The sequence below is a fragment of the Arachis ipaensis genome, chromosome B2 (assembly GCF_059453495.1).
Source record: "Arachis ipaensis isolate K30076 ecotype BB chromosome B2, ASM5945349v1, whole genome shotgun sequence".
Taxonomy (NCBI): domain Eukaryota; kingdom Viridiplantae; phylum Streptophyta; class Magnoliopsida; order Fabales; family Fabaceae; genus Arachis; species Arachis ipaensis.
In genome coordinates this window covers 27,462,305-27,474,053 of record NC_142437.1, presented here as the reverse complement: position 1 = coordinate 27,474,053, position 11,749 = coordinate 27,462,305, and the positions used below count along the sequence as shown (strand labels likewise).

The following is an 11,749-nucleotide window of genomic DNA, read 5'->3' as shown; positions in this document are numbered from 1 at the left end:
TTTTTAACAAGTTTATTACCCGGAATAGCTCGCTTATTCAATTTGTCAAACAATATGATAATTGCCTCAGAAGCAGGGAGCAAGCAGAGAGAGAATCAGATGCTGGAGATTTTCATACGGTGATATCGTATGCAACAAAATCCTCCATTGTAGCTCAGTTTCAACATGTGTACACTCACCAAAAGTTTAGGGAAGTCCAAGCACAATTCAAAGGTAAGACGAATTGCATACAAGATTAACAAACTCCGCTCTAGGCTATTCAGTATACGAAGTTAGAGAACAAGTTTCCAGCTCAATATTCAACAAGTTTGTGGTTATACGACTCAGTAGCAGCCCAAGTGAAATGCCAGTGCTTATTATTGGAGTCAAGAGGGATATTGTGCCGTCACACCCTAAGCGTGTTAAGCTTTGAACAAGTAACCCAAGTGTCACCGAGGTATATATTGGAACAATGGAGCAAGAAGGTAAAGAGGCGACACACACACACATCAAGAGCAGCCACGACGAGCCACTGTTGGAGCCAAGAAGCAAGAGGTTTGACTTATTGGTGTTTCGTTCGCAAAATATTTGTGAATTTACATCAGAATTCGAGGAGCTGACTGCCATTCTGCACCGTGCCTACGATAACGTCATGGTTGAGATGGAAGAATTGAAAGCCAAAAGAAAGGGGACGTGTTCGTTATCTCACGAATATGCCAACTTGGAATCCGTTAACGAGCTTCAAAGCCCTCCAAGGGTTCGAACAAGAGGACGTCCAAAAAATAGGCTAGGTTCAAAATTGGACAAACAGATTACAAATGCCTCAAAGAAGAAGAAAACAAAAGCTCTAAACGAGATAAAAGTCATGTTCTTTAAATAGGTGGTAATTGAGTTTAATTTTTTTGTTAATATTTTTGATAATATGTGAGTTTATTATTTCCAGTTAAACCTCTTTGATGCTGCATCAGTGGTGTGTCCAAATTCTACCCAATATCACGGACATGTTATGAATTATCAGTTCAGAGAACCAGCAGCAGGGGATAATTTTTTGGCTGTATAGTTACAGAATATGGGTGTAAAGCTCAGTTTTTTGGGTGTATTTCTGAATTTTCTTGTGTTTGGCATTTTACATTTATATATTTTCAGATGCTGCTGTTTATGTTATAAATTATTGTTTTGTTTAGTTTTTATGGTTTAATGTTTAGGGTTTTAGGGTTTAGGGTTTAGGGTTTAAGGGTTTTAGGGTTTAGATTTTATGGTTTTAGGGTTTTAGGGTTTAGGATTTAAGATTTTAGGGTTTAGGGTTTTAGGGTTTTAGTGTTTTATGGTTTAAGGGTTTAGGGTTTAGGGTTTAAAGGTTTAGGGTTTTAGGGTTTAAGGTTTAGGGTTTAGAGTTTTAGGGTTTATGATTTAGGGTTTTAGGGTTTAGGGTTTTAGGGTATATATTTGGGTGTATACGGGTTATATTTGGGTGCATAATTAAGGTTTAGGGTATAGGGTTTAGGGTTTAGGGTTTAAGTTTTAGGGTTTAAGGTTTAGGGTTTAGAGTTTTAGGGTTTAGGATTTAAGGTTTTAGGATTATGGTTTAGGGTTTAGGGTTTAGGGTTTTAGGTATTTAGGGTATATATTTGGGTGTATACGGGTTATATTTGAGTGGATTTGGTTTTGGGGTTTAGGGTTTAGGTTTTAGGTTTTTAGGGTTTTATGGTTTAGGGTTTAGGGTTTTAGGATTTAGAGTTTATGATTTTATGTATTTAGGGTATATATTTGGGTGTATACGGGTTATATTTGGGTGCATAATTAAAGTAATTGGGCGTATTAGTTGGCTTGGCGTTGTTTTCCTTTATTTTCTATGTACTTGTAATTTACAACTTTTGAATACAGCACAGACAGTTTATTTGTGCAAACAAATTTTATAATACAAATGAATTAAATATTTTCAAAATTTACAAGTGTTCAAACTATTTCAAAACTACATAAAACTGAAGTCAATCACTGTTACTTTCAATATCATTAGAATCTACTTGACAATATGGACTCAACAAAGCTGCAGATGGCTTCGACAATCTCATTGTTTCACTTCGGGTTAAGTACTGAAATCGTCCCTAAGGTCTGGGGTGAAAATCAAAATCATCCTCAACCTTTTTTTGTTATTAAAATCATCCTCAATGTTACAAAACGTTATAAAATCGTTCTTTTTCACTTCAATTTTATTTTTTTACTATATTACCCTTCATTATTAATAAAAATAATTAAAAATAATATTAAAAAATTAAAACAAACTCCCCCCTTTCCCCTCCCCTCCCGTAACTCCATCATCCTTATCACCTTTTGTCCATAACTTCTGCATCATCTTCATCATCCTTAGGCAACTCTCTTCCTCTCCCTCTTCTTTTTCTCATGGCCATCACCACTGCCTCCATAACTATCACACTTTCCTTCTCTCTAAATCACTATCACCCACCCACAAACTAAATTCAGCAACAGCAACAGCAACAACAAATTAACCAACAAATTCAGCAACATTAACACACATTTAGCAACAGCAACAACAAAATGAACAACATCAACAACAACATCCACAAAATAAATCAACAAAAATTTTAAATTTAACAACAATTCATCAATCATCAACTGCAACTTCAGATCCAAATTCAACAGCAACAGAAATTAAAAAAATAAAAAAAGAAATGATATTTATCAGTTTAAGTTCTTCAGAAAAAAAATAAAAAAAAAGGAAGAACAAAAAGAAAAGAGATTCGAGGCTGAAGACGACAAACTCGAAGACGCTTCTATCGATCCCACCACCCTCTGCTCTCCACCTTCCCAACCTTTCACAACTGACCTCACTCCTCCTATCCGCATCGATTCCCATGGAAAGTGGTGAGCTCCAGGAAGCAAAACAGAGAATCAGAGAAGTAGAACAGGAAGAAGAATAGATCTGAATCTGGAAGGAGGAGCGATACGGCAAGAAGGCAGAACGGAGGTGCAACACTGCAGGAGGCAGAACGGAGACGTGGCGCTGTGAGAGGAAGAACGCATGCCGGCACTGCGAGAGAAAGAGCGCGACGGAGAAGGAGTCGGCGCCGAAGAAGAGTCAGAGGACATGGTTGTCGTCGAGGGGTAAGGAGAGGCCGAGATCACTGAGAAAGTGGTCGTCGTGGGAGATGAGGATGGTGAGGCCAACGTTAATGGAGGAAGGGTTGAGGTTGGTGATGGAAAGGGAGAAGAAGGTGGAGAAGGAGGTGGGGGCGGAGATGATACGATGGCTGATAAACCCATATTTCATGAGTTCTTTTGTGCTTAATTTGAGTGATTTATACAATCCTTCACCTACTTATTCACATTAATTGCATGGTTTTACTTTCCCTTCCTTATTATGTGATGTAAATGAAAAACATGTTTCCTAAGCTTCAAAAATTAATTATTTTAATTACCTTTATTTCCATTCGATGTCGTGATTAGTGTGTTGAGTAGTTTCAGATTTTTTAAGGCAGAATGACTTAAAGAATGGAAAAGGAAACATACTAAAATGAAAGGAGAAAGCAAAACGGAGCTTTAAGGAAACTGGTATCCACGCGATCGCATGGACGACGCGATCGCGTGCCAAGCACGAATCAGCAGCGACGCGGCCGCATGACTGACGCGACCGCGCGCCTTAAGCAGAGCGCACATGACGCGATCGCATGACTGACGCGACCGCGTGGCAAGGAAAAGCTCCGAATGATGCGACCGCGTGACCCACGCGGACGCATGACAGAGGCTACGCACCAGAATTTACAGAATACGCCCCCAACGAATTCTGAAGCCCTTTTTGGCCCAGATCCAAGTACAGACAGCATAGACCAGAGGTTATAAAGTGTGGGAATGCACCCATTCAAAGAGAGCTCGCATATTTTTACTTTTCAATGATTTAGATTTAGTTGAGAGGGAGATCTTCTCTCTCTCTCTTTTTAGGATTTAGGATTTCTTCTTGTTTTAAGAGTAACTCTGGATCCCAAGTTTAATGTTCTTTTATTTTAGTTTTAATTTTATTTATTTATTCCAACATTTGAATTGATTATTATAATTTGATTTACGAATTCTTCCATGTTACAGACTATTATTTGAATTAATGATAATTGAGGTATTTTCAGTTTATGATTGTTCTCTTTGATTCAAGTTACCATTGCTTCCTATCTAAGGACATTTTTATTATTCCAGCAATTTTACTTTTCCCCCTTTTGGTTCTGGTTAAGAATTCAGTAACTCAACAGTTATTAAACTCAACATAATTGATAATCGTTATCTTGCTAATTGAGCTGAACTTAAGTAATCCCAACCTTTTCTTAGGAAATAAATAGGATTCAAAGGCCAGATTAATTAGTCCGTTGACTTTCCTTTGCCTTAGTGAAGATTGACCAAGTGGAGTTTAGATTCAACTTTCATTATAGTTGAGAGAGATAACTACGTTGGACCTCCGACTTCTCTTACCTTGCCAAAAGTCTGCTTTATAGTATTTATTTATTTTAATTGCCATTTACTTCACTTGTCGTTTAAATTACTTGCTTCTCATCTTCTAAACCCCGATTACAACCTTTATAGCCAATAATAAGAACATACTGCCTCGCAGTTCCTTGAGAAGACGACCCGAGGTTTGAATACTCGGTTAACAATTTCTAAAGGGGTTTGTTACTTGTGACACCCAAAATGTTTGTATGAAGGGATTTCTGTCGGTTTAGAGACTATATCTACAATGCAACTGTTTCTATGAATCTCTTTACTGGTAAAAATCCTCTCGTCAAAATGGCGCCGTTGCCGGGGAACTGCTAACGTGTGCCTTATTATTGGTTATTGTAAATATTTTTCTTTTGCTTGCTTATTTATTTTTGTTTTTCCTTTTTACCTTTATTTACTACTATGAACTCTCACCCCTCTCGCTTTGAGTTTGGTTCTAATGTTGTTAAAGGAAATAGAAGTTACAGCAGGAATGTGTACCAAGGTCAGACCAATCAAGGATGGATGGAACCAAGAGGATCTAATCAACCCTTTTGGCAACAACACCCTCCGAGATATCCTGGACAAAGACCATTCTACAGTGCACACCCAGCTGAAAGACATGGTGGACAACCTTGTAACTACCAACAAGCCCCACCCCGTGCATATAAACCATCCTTTCAACATAACCTCGAACCACCACACTCACAAGCTTCTCTTCACCATTCGCCACCATATGATCCATCCTTACCCCAATACCAATCCAATCGCTCCCAATCACCACCACTTTCCTTTGTAGCATGTCCAAGTCCAGCAACCCGAGAAGCAGAAGATCGCCTAAGGGAAACAGTAATTAAATTTCAAACAACCATTAAACAATTGGAGCAAGCAATGATTCAATGGGCTTCTAGGCGCTCAAATATACAAGGATCAACCACAGCTCCATGTGGACCGCCCAATGAAGAGCGTAGCATGAAGGAGATGCCAGAAACTCCAGTGGACAAGACAGAGCATGAATTTGTACTAGAACAATTAGAAGAAGCTGTCATTGTTCAAGAAGAAGAGTTGGTTGAAGATCTAGGAGATGCTGAACCTCCATGGGAATCCAGAATCGAGGAAAACTCCGTCCAGGATGCTACAGTTGATGCTAAGGAGGATATTTCTCCAAGAAAAATCGTTTATGAAGAATCAGACGGAATAATCCAAGAAACAAATTTCCTTGATGATGATAGTCACAAGTCTAGCTCTCTTAGTGATGAACTTGCATCCGCAAGTGAATTCTCTGAGATCGAAGAATCTTCCCCAAGTGAATATGAAGATGATGCAGAGGTAGATTTCTCTCAACCTCCAATCTATGACTCAAGTGATGAGGAAGACACAGAAGACTTTGACCAGGACACAGATACAATTGAAGATCTTTGCAAAGAAGTGGAGGAATTCACAGAAGAGCACAAGGAAACGGAACTTGCAGAACCACCAGAAACACCTATCCCAAGGCCATTACCACCTAATACAAGCTTCAAGTGGGTACAATCCTTAACTTATAACTTTACTTATTCACTTGAATATGATTTGCTTGAAACAGATGGCCAGCTTAGAGCTCTCTGCGGCTTTAAGAGTAAGAGGGAAATGGCTCGTACTCAGAGCTGGTGCACAAGGTTCAATAAGGTTCCACGCTTCACCTCGAAGTACACGGATTGGTATCATGCTAAATGGCATGGGTCACGGAGAACGTTTGGTCACCACGGTGAGATTCTACTTTTTAACCCGTCCGAATGGAAACATGCAGATCAAGGCGGAGGCGGATTTAAAAGCAAGGCTTGGAATCCTGGAGTTTATTCTGACATTTGTCATCCCGGGAGCCTAACAATATATTTAAAGCTGTTCGAAAGCTTTGCGTGCCTAGTTTGGGACCCCGGAGGCTATTGGAATTCCAAGCACTGGTGGAGATTTTTGGACGAATTTAAACATAAGCCACCATAACAGGATACCTCTCTAATGTCCAACTTAAGGACTTTAACTAAAAGTGCTAGGTGGGAGACAACCCACCATGGTATGGTCGCTTCTTTTTCAATTTATTTCTTGTTAATTGCTTTCATTTTTCCTTTTTCATTTTAATTTATTAAACCTGGAATCATGCATAACATTCATGTTAATCATTGCATTCTGCATTTTTCATGCATAAAAAAAGGGGTGCACGACGCGACCGCATGCCCTATGCGATCGCGTCATATTGCGAAAAACACCACCCGCGCAACCACGTGACCCATGCGGCCGCGTGATCCACGCGGCCGCATGATATATATATCGGCGTAAGGATCCAACGAACAGAAAGTTGGGCTGGAATCGTGCGGCCCTTGTGCATTTCGCACAAATTGGCCCACGCGATCGCATGCCCCATGCGATCGCGTCATTTGCACAATACCAATCCCACGCGACTGCGTGAGTGACGTGATCGCGTCGCATGGATTGCACATCACCCCAAAAGGAGATAGAGAGTTGCGCTAAAACGGCGCTGGAGCCGTGCATTTAGCACGAGTTCCAGCGACGCGATCGCGCGCCCCACGCGATCACGTCACTCCCATTTTCACCCCAACCACGCGACCGCGTGCCCCACGCGGCTGCGTGGATTCGAAAATATAACCCCCAGCCCGCGAACCCTATCAGTCGCGAGCCCCCCCACCCCCAACCTTCTTCTCCCTTCTTCCTCTCTCCTCCCCTCTCCACCACTGCCTCCGCGACCACCGCCCCCCCACCGCCGGCCATCCAGCCGTACCCCCTCTCTCCGCCACCCACCCGTCCCCCCTTCTTCTATCACTAACCCAAAACCCTCGCCGCCACTGCCCCCATCAGCCGCCACCGCGACACCGTACCCCGCCACCGCGCCGAAAGCCGCCGCAGCCACCTTCTTCCCCGTTCCACCCCTCCCGCCTACCAGGTTCCGCAAAAACGCAACCCCCTTTTATCCGTTCATCGTTTTTCTATAATTTTTTCCGTTTCTGTTCATCATTAGGATAGATAGATATGCCTGTTGTAGTGGATTTTTAGGTTGTTAGGTAGCTTAGGCTCTGGTTAGTGGATCTAGGTTTGTTTACTTGCACTGTTCCTGTTTATGTTAACTGCAATTTTGCTGTTCCTCTGACCTCGTTCATATGTTGTGATTTCTTGCAATTGCTGCTTGTTACTCTAAAATTTTCCTGTTTCTATACATTACTGGTAACTGTAGCATGTTTTTAATTCATATGAACTGCTATGATTGCTGTCTATTTTCCAGGATACTCCAATTTTAGCCGGAATGCTGCCCAAATTTTTTTAAACTTTTTTTTCATTCATGTTTTGGTTTGGCATTTCTGAACTCTGTTTTTTTCTCTGCTTTACCCAAACCATTCCATGAATGCTATGGCAGACATTCTTATCCTCTTTGATTTCCTGGTTCATAAACCGCATTTGTGATTCACTGATTCCAATTTTTGCTTTCTCTATTTCTATCCGAATCAGCATCACCCTGTTTTCCTTGTTCGATTATGAGTACTTCTATTCTTACCTGTGAATCCGTGTTATATGGAATTTTTCTATGCCACTTACTTTAACCCGCACTTTACTAACTCACTAATTTTAATTTACTAATTTCTTTTTCAAATTCTAACCATACTACCCCTTTTAATCTCTTTTCTGATTATTTTCACTTTCCTCTAACTTTCTGACCATGGCATATTGATTATTTTTCCGTTTAACACAAATTCAATCACATTTCAATTACTCATTTTCCTTATTCTAATTCTCCCTTGCTGCTTTGAGTTTCCCTTGTTTAGTTGCCTATTTGCTTTCCCATTTTATCCATATCCTGGTTTTCTATTTTTCAGGATGTTTGCCTCACAGAGGAAAGGCAAAGGCAAAGCTACTGGCAAGCGCAAGAGAGGAGATTCCTCCCAGTCCATCTTTGCTCTAATGCATGATTCTTCATAGCGGGAGAAGAACTTCACACAGTAGGAAAAAGCTGACCAGCTGCTCCCTGCGACTGATCCTATAAAATTTGCAAACCGGTACTGTGAGTTGAAGTACCCGACTTTTGCAAACTCCAAAAATCTATACCTGGAGCGAACTCTGAAGATTCCAGAAGCCCTCCAGCAGTACACCACTGAGCAAATTAAGCAAAGGGGCTGGTTCTTTCTGGAAAGGACACTGACAGAGGTCAATTCATCTTGGGTACGGGAATTCTACTACAACTACTATCTCACTACCCTGGATGCAGTGCACCTGAGAGGAAAACAAATTCTGGTCACTGAAGAGGCCTTAGAGGACATTCTCCAGCTCCCAGCCAAGTCTGATCAGCCTGATGGTTATTCAAAGGCTGAGGAGGACATGCGCCAGATGAAGTTTGATTGGGATGCCGTAAAGGCACGGATAGCTCTCGACCCGACAGTCCCTTGGGAGATGGTCAGGACACCACCATGTCTAGAGGGATCAAGAGAGCATACTTAAACGATGAGGCTCGGTTATGGCATCAGATCCTGAGTAATTATGTGATGCCGAGTACTCACGAGACGGAGATCCCGGCTGCTATGATCACCCTCCTTTGGTGTGTGCTGGAGGGTAAGGACCTTTATCTGCCACATTTCGTTCGGCACTATATGGCTAGGGTCCACGTCCGAGGCACCCTCCCCTTCCCATATCTAGTTACTCAGCTTGGCCGTCGAGCTGACGTGCCATGGGAGGATGCCGATGAGAGACCACCAGCGGCGGATTGCAGGAAGATTATTCCGCACAGCCGGAACTTCTTAGCCCTGGGCCACAGACCAGCACCATTCACTGCTACTGATGAGTCAGCCCCACAGTCTGCTGGACCCTCCTCCTCCACTGCAGCACCACCCACCCCTGCTACCACCTCTGCACCTCCACCTGCCACAGAGCCCGTCTATCATCTGGTGCACCGCTTGTTCCGACGACTTGACCAGTTGCGGCACTATGAGCACCTAAAGCTGATGATATGATCCGGCGACATCTCCTCCGAGCCCGACACACCATCCGAGGCATCTGAGGAGGAGGCGGATGCACCCGAGGTAGAGACCCATCCCCAGGAGGCAGCACCTGCCGCACCACGGGCAGCGGTCCCACATCAGATTGAGGCTGCGGATCTTGAGATCCCGAACCAGTCAGCACCTCCTCCACAGCAGCCAGACCCTCAGCCCACCACCACCACTGAGACACCAGCTACCATCCCTCCCAGTGATGACACTCCTTCACACCCGGCTTGATTGAGCATCGGGGACGATGCTTCCTTTTAAGTGTGGGGAGATCGCCATCTCTGGCGTTTATTTTGGTGAACCACTACATACTTTTTCTTTTATTTTGGATATTTTTCTGTATTTTTCTTTCCTTTACTGTTATTTTCTGAGTACTTAAACATTGCTTTTATGTATTTTTACTCTATTTTCTGTATTTTGCATCTTTAGTTCATATTTTAGCCATTTAGTTTATTTTAGTTATTTAGTTTAGTTTGCAATTCTGATTTATTAGTGGATTAATTAGTATAGTTTACCCTTTTTAGCATAAGATAGTATAGTTTAAATTGAAAAATATAAAAAGGAAGTAAGCTAGGAAATTAAACATATCAGATTTAAATCCACAAAACTTGTATATAGCATTACATGATGTAGTTAAGCTGACAACATTTCATCAATGAGGAACATTAAAACTTTAAAAGCCACCCCAAATAATTTTTTTATGAGAATAATGGGAATTTTTAACTAAACTTGCATACAATATATAAATGATATATGATGCTTGAGTTAGAGAACACACAGCCTGAGAGTCTTGAGCTTAAATTGTGTGGTTGCATTCAAACCATAATTTCATTTCTGTGTGTTACATTTCTTTTTATTCTGATGTTCTTTCCTTTGCTTTAATCTATATGTCCAATTATAGAATATAGAATAGATACATACCAAGAGAATGATTGAGGCCATCATTTGATTTTAGCTCACTCACCCTAAATTAGCCTACCTTTTACATCACCCTTGTTAGCCCCCTTGAGCCTTTTAAAACCCCTTTTATTCTATTTAGCCAAATTACTATCCTTAAGCAGAAAAACAAAAGAAAATCTCAAGTGAATCCTTGGTTAGCTTAAGATAGAAAATCATGAATAAAGTTAAATGTGGGAAACCTTTTGGGAACATGGATGATAGAAACAAAAAGGTAGAAAAGTAAAAAGGAATAAAATAAAATTTGGGAAGCATTCTCATGAGAAAATCTAAGTGATTCAATTACCATGTGCATTAAAAAAAAAGTTATTTTTCAGCATCTAAATAAAAGGGGATACAAAAAGAAATTCCCCAATGAAAACAATGCACATGGAATAAAAAAAGCAAAAAGTAAAACATGAGCATGTAACAATAAGTGGGAAATTATGGGAAATTAGGTAAAGAGATTTTGTTTTACTAAATATGTATGTTAGGTGAGATCTTAGTCTAATTAAGGATTCACTTATTAGCTCACTTGACCCTATACGTAAAATCCTTACCCTTACCTTGACCTCATTACAACCTCAATAAAGACCTCATGACTTTTTGGTATGACTATATTCTATAATTGTTGATTGGTTAGATGAAAAACAAAGCTATAGAAATTAAGAATAAAAAGAACAATAGAGTGAATAAACCCAAGAAACACTAGTGACTAGAGAGTAAAACACAAAATCCAGTGAGGGTTCAATAACTCATCAACATATATTTGTACTTAATTTACTAATTGTTTTGCAAGTTTGTAAAATGTTTTCTTTCCCATCTCATTTGCTAAAATGCTTTATTATTTAAGGGTTGGCTATATATATACATGACTCCTTGAGAATGTGAATTAACTTGGCTACATGTAAGCTTTATATATGAGTGAATAAATTAGAGTTGCATGATGCATCATTCATTTAGGTAGTTGCATTTAAATTAGGATTGAATTGCATGACATTCCATCACTTTAACCTTAATTATTTACCTTGGATTTAGCATGAGGACATGCTAGTGTTTAAGTGTGGGGAGGTTGATAAACCCATATTTCATGAGTTCTTTTGTGCTTAATTTGAGTGATTTATACAATCCTTCACCTACTTATTCACATTAATTGCATGGTTTTACTTTCCCTTCCTTATTATGTGATGTAAATGAAAAACATGTTTCCTAAGCTTCAAAAATTAATTATTTTAATTACCTTTATTTCCATTCGATGCCGTGATTAGTGTGTTGAGTAGTTTCAGATTTTCTAAGGCAGAATGACTTAAAGAATGGAAAAGGAAACATACTAA

General features: G+C 40.3%; 1 protein-coding gene across 1 annotated transcript; it reads left to right on the top strand.

The window, feature by feature from the left end:
* Positions 1-451: 451 nt before the first annotated feature.
* On the top strand, positions 452-1,039 carry LOC148573395 (uncharacterized). The gene is made up of 2 exons (XM_088504541.1): positions 452-841; positions 923-1,039. The coding sequence occupies exons 1-2, from the start codon at positions 452-454 to the stop codon at positions 1,037-1,039; spliced, it is 507 nt and encodes a 168-aa protein (XP_088360667.1).
* The last annotated feature ends 10,710 nt before the right edge of the window (positions 1,040-11,749 follow it).